Source organism: Denticeps clupeoides, chromosome 12, assembly GCF_900700375.1.
Source record: "Denticeps clupeoides chromosome 12, fDenClu1.1, whole genome shotgun sequence".
In the NCBI taxonomy this organism is placed as follows: Eukaryota; Metazoa; Chordata; class Actinopteri; order Clupeiformes; family Denticipitidae; genus Denticeps; species Denticeps clupeoides.
The window spans coordinates 3,178,501-3,202,336 of record NC_041718.1 but is presented as its reverse complement, the minus strand read 5'-3'; the positions used below and the strand labels follow the sequence as shown (position 1 = coordinate 3,202,336).

The window sequence follows — 23,836 nt, the reverse complement described above, 5'->3', positions numbered from 1 at the left end:
AAGTTAAAGGTCGGTTGAATTCAACCCAATATCAACAAATTCTTCAGGATAATGTTCAGTTAGAAAGTTGAAGTTATGCAGGGGTTGGATATTCCAACAAGACCATGACCCAAAACACGTTTGAAATCTACAAAGGCATTCATGCAGCGGGAGAAGTACAATGGAATGTTCTGGAATGGCTGTCACAGACCCTTGACTCGCATATCATTGTGAATCCGTGAGATGATTTGAAACAGGCTGTCTATGCATCCGGAATCCAGACACTGCAACCTGCGAAGTGCTAATGATCTCCATGCCCAAGAGAGTGGAGGCCTTGCTGGAAAATAATGGTGAACACATAAAATGTCCAGCGGCTTAGACATTAACGAGCCCAGTAAAATTACACCGTCTACTTTACATTGGATCAAAGGAAAGATATAGTAAAAATGAGATATGGTGCTTTTCCATCATCTCTGTTCCTTAGCAGTTGCAGCTTCCTCCTTTCACGTTAATCTTCCCACAAGGAGAGACCCATAAAGTCTACAACCGTTTAAAAGGTCCTCCTGGAGATTCCAGAGATATTCATCCACACAAACATGCTTCACAGAAACAGCGTGGGGCTGTCACGAGTTCTTCTGTCGTCACAGGATCTCATCACAGCGAGATGAGGTGGGTGTTGGGGTAAAAACAGGCGTCCTCTATGGCACAGCTTATATTGTTGCTCTCATGGTTGTCCCTGCAGAAGTAATGGTGACCCTCTCCAGCAGGCGTGGCAGAATCAAACGCTGTGAACGAGGGGGTTCGTTTTAACGCCGCTTGTCCGGAAACAGTCGCTTCTGCAGGCACTTCCTGAAACCAACGACGTGTTCGGCTGTTTTATTTGCTCTTTATCTGGATGGTCTGCTGTTGCACTCATAAACCAGAAACTGCGGCCGAATCAACCTCTCAGCCGACTCCTCGCAACTCGGTCGCCTCGTAATTCGAATTGAACGAGGAAACAAGTCGGCCTTCCCGGCCCTTCCTTTAGTGCTCGCTTTGTAACGCCGCGGTTCCGAGACAAGCCAAGGTGAAGGTGGCTTCTCGGTGCGTCTCATCCCCTGAAACCGTGGAGATTTTCTTTTTTGAAAACCACGCGATTGCTTCCCCTTTTTGACTTCCTCCTGTACGCGGATGGAAATTTACTGGGCGGCTCGATGGAGGAGTGAGAGCGCGAGCGGCGAGTGTGGATTTCTGAGACGCCCTTCCTCATGATTAATGCAGAGCTCTGCTGGTCTTGTGTTGGGTGCACGTTCTCCTCAGACTACTGATTGAAAGGTAAAGCCGGCTCCCGTGTATCGGGTCCTTCGCCGTCGCGGCTGTGTCGGTGTAACGAATTTCATCTTGAAATGATCGTTTTCCGTCGTCTTGCTGACGTCTGGGTGTTTTTGTCAAAACAGACTCTGGTGGGCGTGACATAATCATGGGGCATAATCGTTGCACAATAATTCCACACAAGTCACAAGAGAATTACATAACAGATCACAGGTCTGTAAGCTTGTGCAGATGGGTGCAACAGACCCATTAATACATCTTCATGCACCTTAATTCCACGCTCCCTGCAGAAACGCGGCACAACAACGGCACCTTTACCTGACTGCCGCTTAAGTGCGCTTTGCAACGCATTTCTCGTCACACCCCACGCATCCTGCATGAAGTACGTTCCATTATTCATTTTGTGACTGTGAGGCGCGGAGGCCTCGGCCCGTCACTCTAAGCGGCTGATAGCAGGCCGAGTAGGTTTCCAGGTAGGGCCGAGCAGACCTCCTGCAAGTGACTCTTTGGTCAATGATTGTCCGAGAAACAACCCCTTTCATCCTTATCGGAGTATAGGAGCCGCTGGAAGGACCTCAGACGCATGACGCCGCTTTACAGGCATCCGATTTATTATTGTCACCAAAGGAATGCCAGGGCTGCCGCCACCGGTCCGGGTGGATTTTATAGGCAGAAAAGTTTCACCCCACTGCAGCATTGTTTCTTTAAATGAAAACAGGAAAGACGCAGAAATGAAACCAAACAAAGAAACATAAAAGAGGAAATGCTCTAGCTGAGCCCTTTTCCTGTTCTTGTCCACAATCTTCACGAACCGTAAAGCCAGAATATCCTACTGAGACGGAATGATGTCCCTCGTACCTCATTTACCTGTTTGTACGCAGCACCGTAGCGTCTCAGGTATACCACGATGGTGCTGGTCATTTTTTTAAACTCACTGTTCAAACAGACCATTTTGAAAACTCGATTACATCCGACTATAAAACGTTTCTTGTACAGTTGTCTGATACAAGGTGAGCCATTCACCAATAAACCTGAACAAGGTGGCATGATTGCATGACTGCAAAGCTGGGATTAAACTTGAAAGGTTCGTTTAAAACTCTGTTAAAAAGAGAATAAAACTAAAACATCGTGGAATCCTCTCTGAAGTTGTTATATAGCAAATTGTTACCATCGTTTTGCATGCAAGAAATTGAACCTGAGTTGGTATAAGTAGGCAAATAGTCCACAAATTCAAATCGCAATTCAAATATGTTCCCCAGCCAACATTTGACCGAGGGATTTTACTTTAGAAGTCAAATAAGTTCCTGATTGTGAAACAAAAAAGAAAACAGACAATAAACCAGACACATCGATGAATACGGCGTTATCCACGCATCTAACCATCCATTCTTTTACGGACCTGCTCATCTCAGAGTCGTCTTCAAGCCCAAGGCAAGATCATATGCAAATTTCCACTCTGGTCTCACCACAGCGGGAGTCGTCCCCATCCCATGTTCCATTAACAAAGGAAGATAATGAAACAGTAAAATCCAGTTAGAGAATTTTTTTGTTCACTCTGCACACAGGTCATGTGAAGATGGGCCTATAAGCCTAAAGCTGCCATGATGTCCATTGGGATTTAAGATTTCCCAGATGACTCTGATCTGAGGAAAACAGCACCAGGTTCTCTCTGACTAGACAGACTGACAAGAGTCCAACTAGATTAGAACAATTAACAGTCTGACCAGTTTTAAAGATTATCTGGATAAATTGGAATTTACTTACCAGTCGTGCATTACATAACAAAAATAGATCCTCTTTAGAGTTTGTTTATAGCGTTTCATGCGTCTTGATCATATCTCATTTCTGACCCAGTAAATTAAAGGCCACGCTTGTAGATGTTTGATTTGTATTCTGTTTATGCTGCACACAAGCAGAAAAATATAACTGCCACACAAACAAACTTTTACCTGTAAGCATGCATCATTCTTTATGGGAAGAACACCATGAAGAACATGATGAATTCAGGCAAAATCAATGAACTGGATAATCTATGTATCTTTTTATATTTATCATGTGGACAAGAACAATTATTTAATCCTACAGTACATTAATGAGGGCTATAGGTTATTTGAAATGAAACCATGAAGAAGAAGAACTTGTCGAGTTACATGCATTCTCAATTAATACTCACTGTTCATGCATAATTTATTTGCAATAAGGATATACGTGTCAAATCCAAGCCCTACAACTTAGCATTTCTGTGTTTTTGTGCTCCTTTGATTCGCTTCAGTTTCGTGACGTTCCTTCATCAGGGGTTCAGTTTTGATTTTACACACAAGTAGTGGATGTAACATTAAATAAGGCCTAAAGATAGTGTCATGTATAGCCTTATACAAACAGAATTACTGAATCCAACCAACATAATCGATCATTGTAATTTTAGATTTTTTTTAATACCTACATTTTCTACGTAAAACACTATTTTCACTTTTAAAACACTTTTTCTATTTTAAGACTTCCCAGAAGCCCCTCTGGGTCCCCTTGGCTGTGAAAAAGCACGAGTCTGCATGTATGAAGAACAACACTGACCTGCAGAAACTCAATTCAAGCAAACATATCTGAACCATCGGCAATTTTATGGTCTAAACGATTAAATAGCATTTCAGAAATCATCAGGTGTTAATGTGTCTGTCACCACATGTACTAATGCGCTAATGAGAGCAGAACTGCTGAGTCAGAAATGGGGTCAGCGAGGACACCAGAGCGGAATATGAGATAAAATTCCGAGGAAAGTACAATTTTCGCACAACCCAGCACATCAAATTCCAGATGCACCACTCACGGTTTTTAAACGGGCCCCCGGGTGGAAACTCCTCAATCCCATTAGCTGACTGACATTAATGCTGACAATAGATAATTCACAAAAATCTGAAGCATTCGGCTCCGACGGCGCCTCACCTTTTAGGGATTTTAAATATCTTTCACATGTGGTCATGGAACAAAGTGAAATGAATGTGCAAACGCAGGGCTACGTCCAGAGCTATTTCTTCACCGGTTGCTCCTCATCTCTTTGAGACTGAAGGCAGCCTTCGCCGCAGCACCCGGTTTCCTGTCATGGCCTCGCGTAACCCCGCACGGCCGCCCCACTCCGAAGGGAACGCTGACGGGCCTGAAGGTGCAACGTGTCCCTGGTCACCTTGAGGAGACGGACGTGGAACGTCTGTAAGCACGTTACCTCGTCACATGCAGGCTAAACTTCGTCCACTGGTGCACGGAGGCGGAAACGTTGCCAAAACAGTGAAGTAATGTTCTGCTTCAAACGGGGGGCATCAACACATGCCCACGGAACGACAGCAGCGACTTCGAAACGGTCACGACCAACAAAAGCGCGTTTCTAAGACGGGAGATCTAAAGGTCCCTGGTTCAATCCCGGGTTTCGGCAAAGCTTGTTGGACTGTGTACGTGCAATTTTACGGGGTGCTAGTAGCCTAGTGGGTAACACACCCAGGTTCAAACCCCACTTACTGCCATCGTGTCCCTGAGCAAGACACTTAACCCTGTGTGTCTCCAGGGGGGGGACTGTCCCTGTAACTACTGGTTGTAAGTCGCTCTGGATAAGGGCGTCTGGTAAATGCTGTAAATGTGTTTCGTTGAACACTCTTGGCCCAACATAAAGTGCGAAAAACACCACCAACATTTAGTTTTCTTCCTTTTGCATTCCTGACATGGCAATGATGTTACACAGCGGCGACCTGGACAGGCAACTCATTGTCGGCCTTATCTAAAATTAGAACGTCATCTGACAAGAGGACTTCAACATTCCGGTCCCCTTGTCTGGCTCTCGGTGGCCACAGCGAGTGTTGCCCTCACCGGGCTGAGCATTTAATTGACTTAATTGTCTAATTACGCTCCGGATTCCAATCTGGAGCCTGCAGCTGGGGAGTCGTGGCGTGGAGAAGAAGCTGGGGATGTGTGTGTGTATGAGTGGGGGGGTGGGCGACCTCTCGGCCAACTCAGTCCGTGCGGCGTTCCAAGAGGAAAGTGACATTTCCGAACCCGTGACAACGTTCCGGGAACGTTCGCCGAACGGACGGAGCCGAACGGCCGGACGGCGGCGAGCGTGCAGGCGCGCGCTTAAGCAAACAACAAGTACTTTTCCACAGACGGCGTCCGCGCATGCGCGCAGCGCCCCACGGGAAGCCGGCGTCCTCGCTTTAAGAGCGACGAGCGCCTGTTGCACGGTGGCGGCGGGGAGGGGGGGTGGCCGGTGTTTTTCCACTCAACGCTCATGTTTATGGTCACCCATTTTAAAGAGACAAAGGTCAGAAAGAAGAACTTATAAATTAAATTTACTGCCGCCATCCCCTTATTCTGCAGCCAGCCTCCGCGCAACAAAGAAGGAACAGACAGCACTGGGAAAGGAATAAAAGGAAGCGAATTAAGGTAATGGAACAAAGCCTGTGCTCATTACGGCTGATTTAAAGCGGATGCTTTTGAAAATTTTAACACATTTATTTAGTAAAAAAGCTGCTACATTCAGGAGGCACTCGTGATCCACCTTCATGATCTCCACTTTTTTTGGAAACTTGTCAGAGTAAACCGTGACCGAGACGGTGGCTTTATCGCCCGATTTCAGGACTTATTCTGTCATCACGGGCGCATCGCGGCGCGGTCCCGGTTTACGGGTCGGCGCTAACGGAACACGGGAGACGAGGCGGGTCCACGCGTGGATCTCTCTCGCTGTCGTTAACTGTCATTAACTTCACTTGCAGCGACGTGCGTGTGTCAGACGGCGACAGGTCGTGCAGCCTCGGGCTCACTGATTTCACGGTACGCGAACCCGTCGTTTCCACAGCAGCAGACTCCGCTTTTTTTATCGATGGACGCTCAGTGTATTAAACGCCGACTTCTCCCGCTGTCGGAGGAAGGAAAAACGCCCCCGACGGTGGTTTAAAACGAGCGGAATCTTGCGACGATGCGGCGCGCGTGTCGCGTGCGGGGAGCGGCGCGCTCCCGTCAGCGCGCGCGCGCCCGTCGTCCTGCCGGCGGCTCGTGCACGCGCCGGTCCCCCCCCAAAGGCCCGTTCCGAGTTGCGTTAACCCTCCCGGTCAATTCGGGGGATCGTTCAACGCCCCGACGTGCCTGCTGCAGCCTTGTCGCGATTCTGGATTCTTTATCTCTCCCTTCCCGTCCGCGACAGGGATGTCCTTGTCGCCTGGTGACATGTGGAGAGCACGTGATCGGGTCTGTAAATCCTTGGCTGTGTCAGGATTACACAAAGGCTCATTTAGAAGTATAATAATTGATTACCCTGCACCACATAAATAGCAGAATAAGGATATATATATATTATATTATTTATTTACTTTGAACAAGTCACACCAGGTCCACGATGCAGAACAGCAGCTTTGTGAAAGTGTAGATGGAAATGAACTGATCAGCTGTCTGCTCATTTGAATTTCGATCTGTTTGCATTTGTCTTGAAACCGCAGAGGCTAAAACCCGAGAGGGTCTGAACAGGTGGCATGAAAGTCTGCGCCTCACGGACTTTTTAGTTTTGGGTGGGGAGGGTCACTGGAGCTCCAAATCGCTACAGACAAACTGGAGAGAACAGTGTGAGCTGGGAGAAGAGGTCCGGCAGCTCGCGCTGGATTATAAGGAAAAACAGGTTCATGTGTTTACATTTATACACACACACACACACACACACACTACTCCCTGTTAGTGTAGCAGATCAGAATCACAGATGCAAAATAATGACACTTATCAATTAGACTAGAAAGCCATTAAAAAATAAATATATATATATCTCAAAATAAATTCTGTTATATAAATGCACATGCCCGATTCATTAGCTGAGTTTACTGAGTGGAAGGATTCACATGAATTGAGACGTTTGGTGGTGGGACTGTGCCAGGCTTGCTGAGACTTTTCTGTAGGCCTTGAGGCGAGCCGGCGGTTGCGTTGCATCGCCACCCAATTGCGAGTGGAGGAGAATCAATTATCCAGACCCACTCCCCACCCTGCCTCAACCCACCTCCCCCAGCCTTCTCCCATTTAAACCAGTGAGAAGCGCAGCCACACGGCTGCTGCAGTGGCATGGCACTAGAAGGAGCCAAGAATGGTGGAGCAGCCGGAGCCCAGTAGGAAGGCGCTCTCGTCCGCTTCCCTGTTGCCTGCAGACGAGATGGAGATGGACAGGTAACCGGAGCGGGACCGGACTTGTTGTTTTTCTGGCGCGCTGGGGGATGAGAACTGGGCACGAGACCGTCCGTGCTCGCAGGAATGGTAAACAGTTTGCAGAGGTCATTACCAGCGATATGGCGGGTTACTGGAGTTCAGGGTGGAAGGTCTGTCTGTGCACCATCCTTTACTCCGTCAAGTGCAGTATTTTATTTTATTTTTTATTCTTGCTGAGGTGCTTTTGTCCCATTTTTTTATTAGGAAGGATTCGTTTTTCCAGAACAGACTGATACCATTTTACCCCGTTATTTACTTGCAGATAACTGTAAAGACTTTAAACCATTCGGTGGCTGCGGGTTCCGAAATCAAAATAATTTCCGATGTTTATAGCAACAGTTAGGATGCTGATATCGGTCCCTGAAAGTTGCTCGGTACCGAATAACGTGCTGAAAGCGAATGTGAAGGACACTAAAACGCGAGCGGCCGCCGGCAACGTAAATAGACCGTTATGTAACAGACACGCACGGAGCGCATAGCCGGCTCTGCGACGTGATTGGCGGGCAGTGGAGAGCTTTCGGTTCGGGCGTCACACGTCGGGCCAGGAACACGGTGACCTCTGCTGTGTTCTGTCACCGAGAACACCTGAGAGTCCCTTTCATCGGGCGTAGGAAACGGCAGAGCGGGCCAAGTTCCTGCTTTTTGTCTCTGTCCTCCTGCTGTCCCCATAAAAGCAGCGCTCCTGTAAAGCCGTGGTGAGGGCCGCACCGGCGGCGGGCACACAATGGCGCCGTTGTCTGTGGCACCATTTTGTCCAGGCAGATCCGGCGGACCTTGTCTCTGCCTGGTAGCTGGTGCGGAGGCTGGCTCCATCGCCTTGGTTACTGGGCTGTCTCGGGCCTCCAGGAAGTGGCAGGCGTGAGGGATGGAGAAGAGGCGGCAGTTTAAAACGGGGTGTGTGTGTGTGTGTGTGTGTGTGTGTGTGTGAGTGAGTGTGTGTGTGTGTGCGCGTGCGTGTGTCGCCACCTTCGGCCAACTCGGCGGTTCAGGACGGTGGAAAGTTACCGTCTACCCGCCGGCCGCCGCCCGAGTCACCCTGGGCTCAGACCTGCGGCCAATCTGCAAATCGCATTTAATTGTCTTAGCGCGGGCTGGGGGGGCGGGGGCGGAGTGGGCGGGGCCCGCGGTGAGCCGGAGCGCTCGACCCGCCCGACGCGCAGTGGAATGGTGACAGCTGAGGGACGAGCATCCTCGCAGCAGCACGCGCCGCCATGAAGGAAATGTAAGTGAAAGTGGGCCTGGTGGATATCTGGGCAGAAGCGCCGCCATTTAAAACCGCCACCGGATCAGGTGCTTTCGTTTTTTTTTTTTTTTTTTTTGCCACATGTTTCCCCGGAACCTCTTTGCTTTTCGCGTGACACAGCCGCGGCATCTTTCCGTTCGGTGACCAGGCGCGTGGAGACGGAGAGCGAGATCCGGGCTCGCCGGGCCTTGGCGGGGTTACGTAACGGCGTTTGAAAGCAGAAAGCTGTCAATCCTCTCAAATGTTCAGATTTACCAACGAGGATTTACACCGCGGCGGACTTAGCGTCTGCTGGCGGGGTGGGGGTGTGACCGGACCCGAGGTCTCCGCCCGGTGAAGAGGGCTCAACGGCGGGCGTGTTCGACCTGAGAAGAGCTCTGCGGATTTATTGTGGTTTATGAGAGCGAGCGAGAGAGAGAGAGAGAGAGAGAGAGAGAGCGCCCAGGAGCAGGAATGTTTAAAAAGCCGCCTCTCTGTCGGCTGGAGTTTGTTCAAGCCGTGCCAAGTCGAAAAGCTCCCCGGCTCCGGGGCGCCAGCGTATATACGCCTCTCGAAGGTAACTCTGTCCCCAGGGTTGCAGTGGGTGGGCGTATTTGGCTCCTTCTCCGAAACCGGACCCTCCTCCTCCTCCCCCCAGCCAGTAATAACTATTCTCTCTTAGAAAAGCATGTTGACAGTATAAACATTATGTCGGTTAAAGAAGAAGAAGAAGAAGAAGGATGGGGGGGGGGGGGGGCGGGGCGGGCAACAACAATTCCCGGTATCTGGGTACCGGGCACACCGCTGAGCCGGGATTAATCACACCCGGGATTGTTTATGCCCGAGCACCAGGTTAACCCACGTGACCATTAAGGGATTGTGGGTAATTGTCTGTTTGCTGTGTAAATAAGAGGGTGTTTAGTAGTGACACAGGGGGAATACAAAATGACGCCGCGTCCCGTCTCTTTCTCTCCGCAGCATGGCACAGAAGGAGAAGCTCCAGTGTCTGAAAGACTTCCACAAGGACACGCTGAAGCCCTCGCCGGGCAAGAGCCCCGGCACCCGCCCCGAGGACGAGGCCGAGGGCAAGCACCCCCAGAGGGAGAAGTGGGCCAGCAAGCTCGACTTTCTCCTCTCGGTGGCCGGGGGGTTCGTTGGTTTAGGGAACGTTTGGCGCTTCCCGTACCTCTGCTATAAGAATGGTGGAGGTCAGTGTTTGTTTTACAGACCCTCATGGAAAAGATGAACGTTAAATATAGTACATTTTACTGCCACCCTTATTTACGGTGACGTCCACTCATAAAGGTTGTATAGAGATAAGAGAAAATGTATATTTATTCTTTTCTGCTCCTCTGGTTTAGGTGCGTTTCTCATCCCGTACTTCATCTTCTTGTTCGGAGGGGGTCTGCCGGTCTTCTTTCTGGAGGTGGCTCTGGGACAGTTCACATCCGAAGGCGGAATCACATGCTGGGAAAAGCTCTGTCCCATATTTACTGGTAGGTCAGCTGTGCAGCTGTGTTCACTTTCCCCGGAGAGGAAGCGGAAAGCTGGAAACTCAGCGTCACATGACGCTGTTTATTCCATTTTTTCTTTCTGGCTTCAGGAAGCCTGCGCGCTTCGAAAGTCGCAGGGCCGACAGCAGTTGCATGTCCTTTTTTGCACGCAGCCAGATAAAACGGGGAAGTAAAGCACGTTGCGTAACACCGCTGACCGGTCGCTGCCTCCTGCTCTGGCTCAGCCATCTTCTCAGGCTTGTTTTGACTGTAATTTTGCCTCTTTGGAGGCGTGGCACTAATTCGACTGAATGTTGGTACCACATTTCCTTCAAAACAACTCCTTAAAAAGCGGACCGGTTCTGCGCGTGCGCACACACACACACACACGCTGCATACAAATGCGTTCAGTTCCACGTTGCCACGGCACCCGTAAGATGCCAGAAGAGGTGAGTGAGAAATGGAGACGTGAGCGAGCTTGGCCCTGGGCTTTTCAGCTGCTCGGAGGTGCCATTTATTCATCCATTCTGCCCTACGCACTTAGGTCTGCCAGGTCCGGGATCAATATTACTCCAAAGAAAGTTTTAAGCTGATTGCTGATCACTGCCACTTTAGTTCTAAATCGCAGAACTTCATTTGATCCACAGAACGATTTTCAATCCCAAAAAAATACAATAATTTGTTAAGGCCATGCAGATATATGTGGAAGTTATGCAGTATGTTTCATAGCCGATACAGCCTACTTTAGGCAATAAAATCCAAGATATACAAAATAAACATTTACACAAATGTATGTTTAAATGGCAATAATTCAAGGCTAATGCTTTAGCGCATTTAACTCCGACTAGAACGGATGCTCTGATTCTGTGTCTCCCAGGCCGGATTTTGTAATCTGTCGCATGGTTTGATCTGTCTGATTGGCTTGATTGATTTTGTCTATTAGAACTAGTATAAATGGATCCTTGCTGTGTGCTTGTTCTGTCATATGTTTATGTGTGTCTTGTGTCTGTGTGTGTGGTCCCTTGTTTTATTAAAGGTCGTTGTTGGGTAACGACGCCCTTTCTAGGTCTATGCTGCTGTATGTTAATACCTGATTCTCTGGCATTTGAGAAGTGGAGCAGCAACCAATTGTATAAACCCGTCTGATTGGACAACATTTGTGCTGCACAAATTGCAAAACATTTCTTTGTGTGGTACTTGCTCCACACATGAAAAATTGAATAAGCAACACAAGCAACGGACCCACAGTTCATGTCAGCAGGTCCCATATATAACCAACCAACAGTTTTCTTCTTTCAAATATGCATCCACTTATTTCAGAAAACATCAGGGAGGACTTCCATTGAGAGAAATTACTTAATTTTTCCTTCAATTTCCGTTTCCGTGCAATGATTCTGAAAGAATTTTTTGTTTATATTGACTTGTTCTGTTTCTGTGTCTTGGCAGGTATCGGCTATGCATCCATTGTTATCGTCTCTCTCCTCAACATCTATTACATTGTGATCCTGGCCTGGGGCTTGTATTACCTGTTCCAGTGCTTCCAGCCTGAGCTGCCCTGGGCCAAGTGCAAGCAACCCTGGAACACAGAAAACTGCGTGGAGGACACCCTGCGCAAGAACAAGACTCTGTGGGCTGCTGCCAATGTCACCAATTTCACCTCCCCGGTCACTGAATTCTGGGAGTGAGTGCTGTTCTTCTCATCATCTACATCTCCTGCGTACCTTCAGTATTCAGTATCTGTCTATTTCAGTCGCAGTGTGACAGAAAAAGCTCTGGCTTGTCTGGCTTGAACCCCATACTGTCCCCTGTCTTCTATCAATGCCCCTTTTGTGTGCCGATTTGGCCTTCTGTTCTTCTACTCAGCAGCTACAAGACTGTCTGTTACATCTCAGCTGACTGTGTTTGTTTCACCCACAGACGTAACGTCCTGAGCATCTCTAGTGGCATTGAGGAGGTTGGGCCCATCAAGTGGGACCTTGCTTTGTGTCTGCTGGCTGTTTGGATCGTCTGCTTCTTCTGCATCTGGAAGGGTGTCAAGTCCACTGGGAAGGTAGGTTTTTATTACCAGTGAAAGTAAGTGTGAAAGGTACCATTTCTTTTACCATTTATTGGTAAAAGAAAGTCACAAAAACTTCTGGTTTTGTGTAATACAAGTGGTCATAGTATAATATTGACAACACAAAGCCAAAGTGACTATTTTTTCAGGCTTCCTGTGTGAAATAGCTAAATAAGACATAGCAAAAAGGAGGTTCATATTAAAAGAGTATTATAATAGTCTTCTATACTCTTAAAACACATATGTCTAAACTGGAGAACCAGTTTCACCTTCTTGCTTCAGTTTAATAACATGAGAAGTGCAAAATGTCTCAGTCTGTGAGCATTTTGTGCATGTCATATATGGTTATAACTATGGTTAGGACACCATTGATCCTGTGGAATTAGTTTTAATGCTGTTGTTGTTCAAACAATGTCCATCATGCTCAGTTTCTAATGCTTTGCCAAGACCAGCGCTGTCCAGCTCATACTGTCTCGTGTCTTCTTCCTCTGTCATCTTTCTGCCTGTAGGTGGTGTATATCACTGCTACATTCCCGTTCTTCATGCTCATTGTCCTCTTGATTCGTGGCGTGACTCTTCCGGGTGCATCAAATGGCATTATGTTCTACCTATACCCCAACGTCACTCGCCTGGAAGATCCAGAGGTATCCAGAGGATCTGTCCATAATAGTAAACAGATGTGCTCAGAAGTGGCTATGAAAATCACATAATCTTGGTCCACTTGCAGGTTTGGATTGATGCTGGCACTCAGATTTTCTTCTCCTATGCAATTTGTCTGGGGGCAATGACGTCACTGGGAAGCTACAACAAGTACAAATATAACTGCTACAGGTGAGTGTCCATTCCACAGGAAGGGTTGAGAGGCTTAGTCCAGAACAAAGTGGGAACTCTAGTTCCATCTGTGTTAATTAACAAACTCCATGACGTATGTGTGACATAGGGACTGTATGCTGCTGGGAGGCCTGAACAGTGGTACCAGTTTTGTGTCTGGCTTCGCAATATTTTCCGTCCTGGGCTTCATGGCACAAGAGCAAGGGGTGGACATTGCAGATGTGGCAGAGTCAGGTACGAGGGTAAATGTAGCAGTGGTGGTGGGCACTGCTACTTCAGACAAACAACCAAAAACAGATCCCAACTGGAACAGAAATTGGCATGAAAATATCATAGAGCGATTCATTGTGAACTCAATGTAGCATAGAAGCGAACGAAACTGAGACTCATCCATTTTACAGCATTTATCAGACGCCCTTATCCAGAGCGACTCATCCACTGGAAAGTGGAACTTATTTCTGTTTGGAATGGCAAAAAATGACAGATCTGAATCAGAAAGGGTGAAAGGAAATGGAGGTAAATGTGTTTGGGAGGTTGGATCTTGCCTGGACCAGCTAGTCAAGTTACCTAGAGCTAGTCAGGTTTTTGAGGTCAAAAACTCCAGTCTTGTGCCAACTTCATGTCCCAATCAGCAGTCTGATGTGCCGATTGGGACAATGCTGCCCTTTCTTATCGAGTTTCAGTGTGGCTGGCTCCTTCTGGAATATCTATTGAAGTGCATCACAGCTGGCGGGTCAAACTGTCTCTGAGGATGTCCTTGTTGAACCTGAGTAATTGACTAAATGATGCCATGAGTTGGAATGACCATATGATTGATGCCTCTTGAAAACTGTATTAGTTAAGAAATGTGCTCAAGAATTTGGGTGTTTTGGCTATTGTTCTTTGCAAATGAACAGTGTAAAGGTAAGGAGCGGGGGTAAAAAAAAAAAAAACCCAAAAAAACATTTAGTAGATTTTGCCTTAATGCATTTGGTGCATTTCCTCTGTAGCAAAGCTCTAATAGACAAATGAAAAACCGAAATTAACGAATCATTACCTTTTAGTGAATCCCAGCAACAAACCCATGGGGGATGAAGAACTATATAATTTTACATCTTGTTGCCACTAATCGCAGTCACATTCATTTGGAGACAAACAACTCAATTCTTCACATTTGTAGTGATTTAAAAATATAGTGATACAAAGCAAATTAACCGGTGCATATGCACCATATCTACAGCCTCAGACATGAGAAACAAAAAGCATTGTTGATTTAATTTACCAGCTCAGCACCTTATTATCAACTACTACTTGTTTTTCTTGTTTGGTGGCTTTTAACTTATGTCAAATAGAATATACCAAGCCTTCAACCTCACTTGTTCTTTTCTTCCATTGTTATTGAGAATGTTGCTGACTGTATTCACAGCCCAGGTTTATTTAGTCTGGATGAAGAACGTTTCATTATGGGTCACGCTGTTCTGAATTACCAGCATGACCTCTCATAGCATGTACTCAACAACCGTTGACTGGCCATTCATCATCAAACCATCAGCATGTAGATTATGAACCATGGTTTCAGCTTGAAAAAAGATAAAGGAAGAAAAGTCCTTGTTTTCTGCCATAAACCAATATTTCCTCAATACGTGATTCAGCTTTATGGTTTCTAATGCAAAAAAAAAAAAAAAAAAGGGTGTTGCGCCCGAGACGCACGTTTTCTAACAGTGCTTTCATCAACTCCTCTGTCCTCTAGGTCCTGGCTTGGCCTTCATTGCCTACCCCAAGGCTGTGTCCATGATGCCCTTGCCAACCTTCTGGGCTATCCTTTTCTTCATCATGCTTCTGCTGTTGGGCCTCGACAGTCAGGTGGGTGCATCTGAGGCTGATGAGAACATTTGAACTAATGTGTACCTATTAAGGAGCTATGGATGCTGGATGGAACTCTTTTTGTAAGACTGCATTCTGGCAAAGGATCTGGCTGCTGCCTGTTTATGAGACCCTGTATACGGGATCAAGTGCCTAGAGCTGGCAGTGGCATTTGATATTTTTTATTTTTTTCCTAGCAAGAAGTAATCACTTTATTTCAAAATTATTTTCTGTCTTTCATACAATGCAGCCTTTTGTCCTCAAAATGGTGGGAGCTAATTTCACTTTGATACACAAAATGAATAATTGCTTTAGAATTCTGAGAATTCTTAAGTGATGAAAAATGCCTCAAGGTATTAAATAGATTTTGTGGCATAGAATGTAGTTTGTGCACAGAATTAAGCAGTTGACACTTGGTGCCCAATACTCCCGATTACTGCTGATGCTCCACTGATAAAAATTATGCCGTGACTTCCACAGTAACAGCTAAAGCTTGTAGAGTTAACTTTGCTATATTTACATAGACAAGGGGGAAAAAACCTTGTTTGGCGAGAGTTCAGTCAGGTGTCAGTGGGGCGCTCAAATTTCCCAGGCCCAGTGAAATTGTACCCACTGCTAAGTCACCGTTCTCACCCGTCCCTCTGGCCAAGATGTGGCAGAAGGGGGTCTGTCCATCTAAACCTGAGAAGTTCTCTTCACATGTAATTACTATATCAAACTGATATTGATCCTTGTAGTTTCCACTCTGGAGTTCTTATTAGGAAGTGGCACTTTTGCTTCTGAGAATCTGTTCATCATAATAAACTCGTCATTCCTGGTATGGTAAGATGCATTTGGCTGCTAACATTTTCTGTTATTTATTTTTTTCTTACAGTTTGTCGAAGTGGAAGGACAGATCACATCCCTGGTTGATCTGTACCCATCCTTCCTACGGAAGGGCTACCGGCGGGAAATCTTTATAGCTATTCTGTGTTTTGTGAGCTATCTTCTGGGACTTACTATGGTTACCAAAGTAAGTGTGTTGCTGACATGCTACTGTATTCCCCACATTTCAGTATGCCTTGGTTCATGTACTATTTATTTTTTTTTTTCTTTTCTTTTCTCCCCCCCCCCTAAACTCTGACTATATTCAGGTCAGCTATTATTAAGCACTCTGAGAGACATGCCAAGGTCTGAAATAGAAAAGTGCTTCCTGCCTCTGCTCACGTTCACAAATCCCAGTCCAGATCTTCTTTTTATGGCCAAGCGCTGCCTCTCAGGCTTAAAAGAGGAATTCCCAAGGAAAAATGTCCTAGCCGTTGTTCTCAAAGCTAAAGTTGGAAATATGTGTGTAATCTTTGGCCTAAAGGCAACGGTTCAAGCCCTGCCCATCACCACTCCTCACAGATCCGCATTTCTGTCCACTGTACTTGCGTTTGTATTAACTAAGAGTTTAAATATAGCAGCACTGAATAACTCTGTCGTCTCCTCTCTTTCCCACCAGGGTGGCATGTATGTGTTTCAACTCTTTGACTACTATGCAGCCAGTGGTGTGTGCCTTTTGTGGGTTGCATTCTTTGAATGTATTGCTGTAGCCTGGGTTTATGGTAAGTGTGTTGTATGCACATACACTGTGTAGTCATCTGTGTCTGGATAGCACAGTGTGAGATTTGTTATTCTCAAAAATGTTTTATCACTCATGAATGCAACTGAAGGAAAATGCTGGTTGAGTAGATGTAACCATAGTTCTATGACTGAGTGGGAGACTGCCAGAGCAGTGCTGTTGAAATACTCATGGATTCGCACTTCATCGAGAATTGGACTACAAAGTTGTCACCTCATGATTATGATGTGTCCCAGAGTACACGTCAGCACACGTCATTGCAGTCTCATGGTCTTTCTTGCCCAGTCCGAGTGACTGAAGATCTTCCACTCCGTCACATATGTAACCAGTGTACTGTATCATTGCCTCCAGACAGTCAGGGCTGTAGCACTAGTGGAATACTAACACCAGCACAGTGACAAGGAACCTTCTGGCACAACCTCACGTCTGCCTGGAAGCAATGCAGCACACAATGTCCACACAGGAACCACTGTAGAATCGGTCAAAAGTACAGGGCGAACTCCACATGAAGTACAGTATTTCAGGAGAACACCGTTGACAGCTGCCCAAGATGTCACTAGAGCATGACCGTGGGCACTGTACACCCCATGCGCCTGAATACAGTGGTAATTGCCTCTATGACCCAATGTGATAAGCGTTGCTTAGACAGAGGAGAACAAACAGCAGGTATGTTTCGTACAAACACAGAGACCGCTCCAGGCAAAGGTCCTGCTGGTTGACTGGAACTGCAGTTACTCATGATGGGCGATTTGCAAACTGTGGAGACAACACCTTTGGCAGGAATGCCAGATTAGGCAACCATGACACAGGAGGTGCTCACTGAAAAAGACGTGTAACTCCTCCACCCGCCGAGCTGTTGTAACGGCAAGTAGAAACATCGGAATCTATCATGGTCTCATAGGGAGACAGTTCCAGCACCAGGCCCGAGTTAGACCTAGTCATCTTCAGAGTCGACACATAAACCTTGAAAGTAGATGCAGATCTACTAAGCTCCTAGATGATACATGGAAGAGAGCAGGATAGTGGTGGTGCCATGCTCAGAACACCAAGTTGTCCACTTGTCCTCCAGCAGTAACCCAGAGTTTCAGATATTTGGGATGTGAGTTTTAAACCATCAGATTGGGCCTGCTTGGAAAAAGGACCCATGACTAGCTGGAACCAGGGTCTCGCAGGCCTCGGGGGCTATCAGCAAAAGGACAGTTGTCTGTCAGGTCCACTGTCTCTGGGTTTGGCCTACAATCTCTCTGTGACAGTTTCCGTCCCGTTACAGAGAATCTGGCAAACCATTGAGTCAACCAGGCAAGTACATTGCTGGAATGGAGAGATCCCAAACCGATTACAGAAGGTTCTGTGCCACTTGTACTGCTGTAGATCACCTTCTTCCTGGTGGTTGATCAAAAAGATTGTTGCCATTATGTTGGTACAGACCAACATGTTCTTGCCTTGCTGCATGGACAGGAATACCGCCATCAGCTACAAGGTGTTTATATGGGCAGTCTGTAATGCAACCGGCCACGTTCATACTCCACCGACACTAGTTACGTGATTTGAGTATCTGGTGTGCGTGGGTGACTGCTTGTTCGGTGTATGCTGAACAATCAAATACAATCATTCAAAAATGGAAAAATCTGTACGCCCTCTGGAGTGGCTGTAGTGCAACCTGTAGGAATCTCTTGTGATCTGGAAATACAGGATTGTAAACGTGGTCTACTAATCTCAAAGCATCTCTAGTGGTAGGAAACGTGGGATGGCACTCCCATGCCTGACTGGGATGCATGAAGGGTGAGTGCTTTGACTGTAAGGTTTATGGGAAGCCCCAGAATCTGGCCTATAGGAGGCATGTCTAACATGGGGAGCAGGGATGCTGGGCTATGTGAAGGAAGGCGGAGTGCCGAAATGGCAGGAATGAGATTTAGTAGAAGTAACGTGGGTAGAAAGGGCATCTTGTGCTGCTGATCCTAAGATTCGACCTGGTGCCAGTGGAAGATGTTATTAAATTGTTCCTGCACCCTTCATACAGAGGAGATTGGGCTAACCACACCTGGCATTGGGCCTGCATCCAATGTGCAAGCACATGGGCGATACAGTTGGTGAGTCTGCCAGGGAATATAGCTGAATTAGAGGAGCTCATCCCGGCATTGGTGCTGGTGCATCCAAGTGCCGATGTGCATCCGTAACATCCATCATGAGGTGACAACTTAGTAATTCAATTCTCAATGAAGTGTGGAAGCTAGCATATTTCCACTGGTGCTCTCAGCCCCGCCCTGGAGGTCTGGAGGGAGGGAAATGGAATATGTTATGTCATTTTGGATGCACAGGGCTTATGTGAAATCAGATTGGTTGCATAATGCAAACAACCCTACTTCCTTCTCTTGTAGGCGCTGATAACTTCTATGATGCGATTGAAGACATGATTGGCTACAGGCCAAATCCCTGGATGAAGTGGTGCTGGACTGTGATCACCCCTCTTCTCTGTGTGGTGGGTGTCTGCACAGCATGTCCTCACAAGCATGTGTCAGGACGTTCCTCAACAAATGTCCTGACAACCTTTCCCCACTTTGTAAATGGCATCTGTCTATGCATTACATTACTGAAGAAGAGTATTGCTGATAATATGAATGCTTATATTCAATTAAATTTACAAGGATTATCAGAACTTATCAGAACATTACACCCTCAATTTATCATTGCCACGACACTATAATATAACAACAATGATATCAGACCAAAAAAATTATTAAATTGCTGTTAAGTGTTAAATTTAAAAGTTTATGCCTTCTTCTTCTTACATTTATATTACCATATGCCACCCAACCCTGTTATCGGTTTCTCAAAAATGAGCACACAAGATATTAATTTATACTTAATGTACTGCTGAGGAAACTTTTGTCCCCCCCCTTGTTTCACTGCCTTTAAACCACCTTTGCTCTTCATTACATAACCACCATTTTAAAATGTAAAATGTATTTTTCTGCCAAACCCTGGCAGTCTTGGTGCTGGGTTTCAGATATCCTCTAGCTCCACCAACTGCATGTCAAAACTAGCGTAACTGAGCCCCCCCCCCCCCCATGGCCAATTTGGTGGGAAAAGCAATCTCTTTGCTCAATTGGGTCCAGATGGATGTTCCATCTGCCTGCTGGTGTGAGACCAGTGGATGGAAGTGGGATTAGTACAAGAATGGGGGAGGTCTAGCAAGAAATCTGCCTAACAATGCTAGCAATACCCTCTCAGAAATGTTGTGTGGGTGTTTTTGAAAGGTCAGGACTGCTCCACTCTGGACAAGGCCAACTAGTCTTTACTGGGGCGTAATCTTATTCAGTATTTTGTAAATTTGGCTGTGCATCTAGATCCGCAGTAAGGGAACACACGTCTGGTTTGTTTACTTTCTGGTCAATATAAACCTGAGTTGATCACAAGAGGCAAGAATGTAGAAAAAGACACACCACGGTGGAGCAGTTTTGGGTGTAGTCATGCATGTGGCACATTGCACTGAAAGACAGGGCTGAGTGCTGTGATATGCTCCCACAAAAGAAAGATGCCAGGATTGGTTGACATAATACTTTTTTGTAAAATCTAATTAATAGATTACTCATTAATAGAGCAAATGCAACAGCAGTCTACATAGTCTATGTACTGATAATCCACCCAATTCATATCCTGATTTACAAAAGAAAAAGCGTCTCAAAACCGTTTACTGCCTTGCGACACCCATATGTGCATTGCTCCTGGACCAAAACAGAGCCAAATGTTTAAAATGTGAAATGGCCAGGACAGTTGATGAGATCCGTATCTGTGTTGAAAAACTTGAATAATATCCTCCAGCAGTATTTTGTTGATGGGTCACGCGAAAACCTCTGTCCTCCCCCCCTTCTCATTCAGGGATGCTTTGTCTTCTCCTTGGTCAAATACAAGCCTCTGACGTACAACAAGGTGTACGAGTACCCTGACTGGTCGATCGGCGTTGGCTGGACTCTGGCTCTCACTTCCATGATCTGCATCCCAATGGTTGTGGTGATCAAGATCGTCCAGTCTGAAGGCCCACTGATCGAGGTGAATGCTGATGGAGTTTGAGCAAAAGATTCATCCTACCACCATTTATTCGGAATATGATTTCATAATTCAAATTCTAGTGCATTTGACAGGTATGTGATTATATGCTCAAGTAATGACTCAATTTCCTCTGCATCCTCAGCGCATCAAAGCAGTGGCAGCTCCCATCCGGGGAGGGGCAAGTTCACGGCCCCCCACGTGTAACATCAAGAACGCAGAGTTGGCCCATCCCCTGGACCCCAATGGGAACACCGGGTTCATCAAGCCCACCCACACTATTGTAGAGACGATGATGTGAGCGCTCTCTATGAGAGGATTTCAGATGACCTGCTTTCCATGTTATATATATATATATATATATATAATGTTATGTATTTGCTAACTCTGAAATAGTTGTAGGACCAGGTTTACATTGCTATGTATCTGCACTAGGAGTCATTTTTTTTCTACAGAGGAAGTTACATGTTTTTTCTGTCCAGGTTTTTAATATTTTTATCAGAATATAATGTTATATTACTATAAATACAATTTATAATTGATATTCTTGCTATCACTATCATTGCAGTAGTTTGGAGGAGACTTGATGTGAACAGAAAACAGTATGATTCAATGGAACAGCAGATGTTCCAGTTTTACCTACTGCCTGTATATATTGGAATATAAGAGGTCTGTTTTTGGACAGGTTAAGAAGATAAAAATACTAAAGGGCCATGTTCACATATTGAAATATCATTTTTATTCACATCGTTGAACAGTAACATTGTTGTCCCCTGACTGTAAAAACATTTGGGTCTTGTGGAGGAGCAGTTGTATGGTGACGTTAGTCGTATCTTTTGTCGTTGATGTTTGTGATGAAACACGGCTGATTGTACTTCCACCCCGATCCAGCGGCCAGGCCACCTTCTCTGTGCCTGCTGGCCATCGACACTACTGACCGTCCCCAGTGAGATTTATGCAGCTCCAGCGCACATCAGTACTCTTTAACTCCTCCCACCCGGCCCACCTATCCGTCCACGCAACTATGCGTAGAGCAGGACGTTCGCTAGCTACGGCGGACGGAACATAGTTTTAGTGCCATGCGCCGTCTGCTTTAGTCAACTCCTGCAGACCGACCCACACTCCCAATCACAATTCAGCGCATTGTCCAAACGCACTGACCGGTGGCTGCGGCCAGGAAAGTTTGATGTTATTACTGTAAACGGTAGTCTCCTTATTAATGTGTTTCAATTCAGACTCGTGTTTTTTGTCTAATTGTTTTTATCAGATCACATTTGCCTTTTGTATTGAAGATGTTCAAATGTGTTTGACCACTGTCAGACTATTTTTTTTTAATCTTCCAAGGGCAGTGTCTGTGCAGCGGTTAATCAGCAAAAGCTTACTGCAGTTTGTAATGTGCAATATTGTATGGGGAGATTTTTTTTTTTTTTTCTTCATTCTTTTTCATGTAAGCAGGGTGGTTCTTTTGATAATAGCATCAGGTTAGAAATGGAAGCAACAGCTTCTGTCAGGGGCCAATTTATGGTGTATATATTGCACACACACAAAACTATTTGCCATCACAACACCAAAAACGAGAACATATCAAATAAATCCAGAGCAGTTTTTCCTGCTGACCAGACACAGACTGCAACAAAAAGCAACAACTCTCTGCATTGGCCTCTACATCAACACAGCAGCCATACGACTTCATCAGCATGCACTTAGACTGGGGACACGTCACCGGTGCTTTCGTTAGTGAAGCTACGTGGCATGTGATAAAGAAAGACTTGAAACGTAATCCAGTTTGACGTTGCCTGCTCTCATGGAAGAGCATCCCACAAGTCCTGCAAAGACGGACTTCTTGTCTGGCCTCATGACGTCTCTCATGCAGGCATTTTACCTGCCTTTCTTATTTTAAAGAATGGTTAATGGTAATTTTTTCTTTTTTTTTTCAATTCATGAAGCAACATTTTAAACAAAAGAATTAAAGAAAGAGTTGTTTTATTTTATATATTTTTGAGGGTAACCTGTGAGTAAAAAGAGTAAATGTATTAAAAAGGTTTTACAGTACCTAAAAGCTATTTTTATTTCTTAATAAACATTTGTCTGAAAAAAAGCCTTCTGCTTTTGTGAGCTTTCAGAACTTTTTTTTTTTAGCTCTTGTCTGGCCCAAAGTCGTGAGAGCACCTCAAGTCCTGACTTCCGTGACCTCTTTCCTGTGCTTTGTGAGAACACATTCGGCAGTGCTCTGGGAAGGGAGATGAGATGGAGAGAAAAGAACATTACCACGATGTCTTCGGAAAGGACCAGAAGGATCTCCTCTCAAGATGTCCACTTCTGTTTGGTCAGTTACTGAGTTACCGCCGGTGCAGTGAAGTGAATGTGATTAATTTTCATGAAATGTGGTCTCTGCATTTAACCCATCAGCAATGAAAGGCGGTACTCTGCTCAATGGGTTCTCAGTGGCAGCTTGGTTTGGGATTTGAACCCACAACCTTCCGATTAAGAGTCTGCTTCCTTACCTGCTAGGCCACCACTGCCCCAGTGGATTATATTTCTAAAATAAATCCATGACTCCATGCAAGTAGAGAAACATTTCGGAACAACAATGGAGCGCCCGTCTCGTAACCAGCATAGAATTGCTGCTGCTTACTGTGTTTGATAAAAACATGTTTGACTTCGGCCTCATTTGGATTGGATTTTGTTGAATAGGCTGATTTGTTTGAAGGTCGACAGCGATATGATATGAATCTGCAAATTAACCATCAGATTAAGAACGAACGCTAACAGCCACTCAGCTATAGCTCCAGTCCGCCGTCCTGCTTTGGATTCATACCCCAACCTGGCCTACCCACCTCGGTTATAAAGAACATCAGTGTTGGTTTGGAGGTACTGAATCCATTCTAAGACATAAATGCCACTAAATAACACGACATAGCTGTATCCCATGGTTTTTGTAAAATAAATCCATAATTTATAACGATCAGTGCGGCGGCAGCCGCCTTTTGTTGCGCTCACTATCCCGGTACTTTCTGCCGTAAGTAAATGTCGTGAAATTCATGCAATAATAAAATACATGAACATCAAGCACAAAAAACTGGTTTGCGATCGCTGCCGAGCTGTTTCAGTTGCTCCTCCGTGCAGTTGTTGCTGGAAGTAAAAGTGAAAATGATGCCAAGATGCACGAAGTAGACAAGAGGAGCCGTTCATGTTCTACAACATTTCATTCAAATTCAGGACAGTTTACT

General features: G+C 45.8%; 1 protein-coding gene and 1 long non-coding RNA gene across 5 annotated transcripts; both read left to right on the top strand.

Annotated features, from left to right (window-relative positions):
* Positions 1-843: 843 nt before the first annotated feature.
* Positions 844-3,895, top strand: LOC114800470 (uncharacterized). Its single transcript, XR_003751396.1, has 2 exons — positions 844-1,293; positions 3,787-3,895. It is a non-coding gene; the product is annotated as an uncharacterized LOC114800470 (long non-coding RNA).
* Positions 3,896-5,504: 1,609 nt separating this feature from the next.
* slc6a6b (solute carrier family 6 member 6b) lies at positions 5,505-22,658 on the top strand. Of its 4 annotated transcripts, none has more exons than XM_028997887.1 (14): positions 5,505-5,715; positions 9,713-9,942; positions 10,096-10,230; positions 11,674-11,908; positions 12,145-12,277; positions 12,793-12,927; positions 13,011-13,114; positions 13,224-13,348; positions 14,844-14,956; positions 15,831-15,968; positions 16,440-16,542; positions 18,938-19,038; positions 20,439-20,609; positions 20,752-22,658. In XM_028997887.1, the coding sequence occupies exons 2-14, from the start codon at positions 9,714-9,716 to the stop codon at positions 20,905-20,907; spliced, it is 1,878 nt and encodes a 625-aa protein (XP_028853720.1). In that variant the 5' UTR covers positions 5,505-5,715; position 9,713; the 3' UTR covers positions 20,908-22,658. The 4 variants fall into 4 exon arrangements, with proteins under 4 accessions (XP_028853720.1, XP_028853718.1, XP_028853719.1 ...); XM_028997885.1 differs by lacking the exon at positions 5,505-5,715 and adding an exon at positions 7,226-7,473; XM_028997886.1 differs by lacking the exon at positions 5,505-5,715 and adding an exon at positions 8,614-8,734.
* The last annotated feature ends 1,178 nt before the right edge of the window (positions 22,659-23,836 follow it).

Bases quoted from the DNA above. Each gene is read 5' to 3' on its own strand.
- slc6a6b (XM_028997885.1), top strand. From the start codon at position 7,394: ATGGTGGAGCAGCCGGAGCCCAGTAGGAAGGCGCTCTCGTCCGCTTCC. The intron at 11,909-12,144 runs GTGAGTGCTGTT...TTTCACCCACAG, and splicing joins CCGGTCACTGAATTCTGGGA to ACGTAACGTCCTGAGCATCT. The intron at 20,610-20,751 runs GTGAATGCTGAT...CTGCATCCTCAG, and splicing joins CTGAAGGCCCACTGATCGAG to CGCATCAAAGCAGTGGCAGC.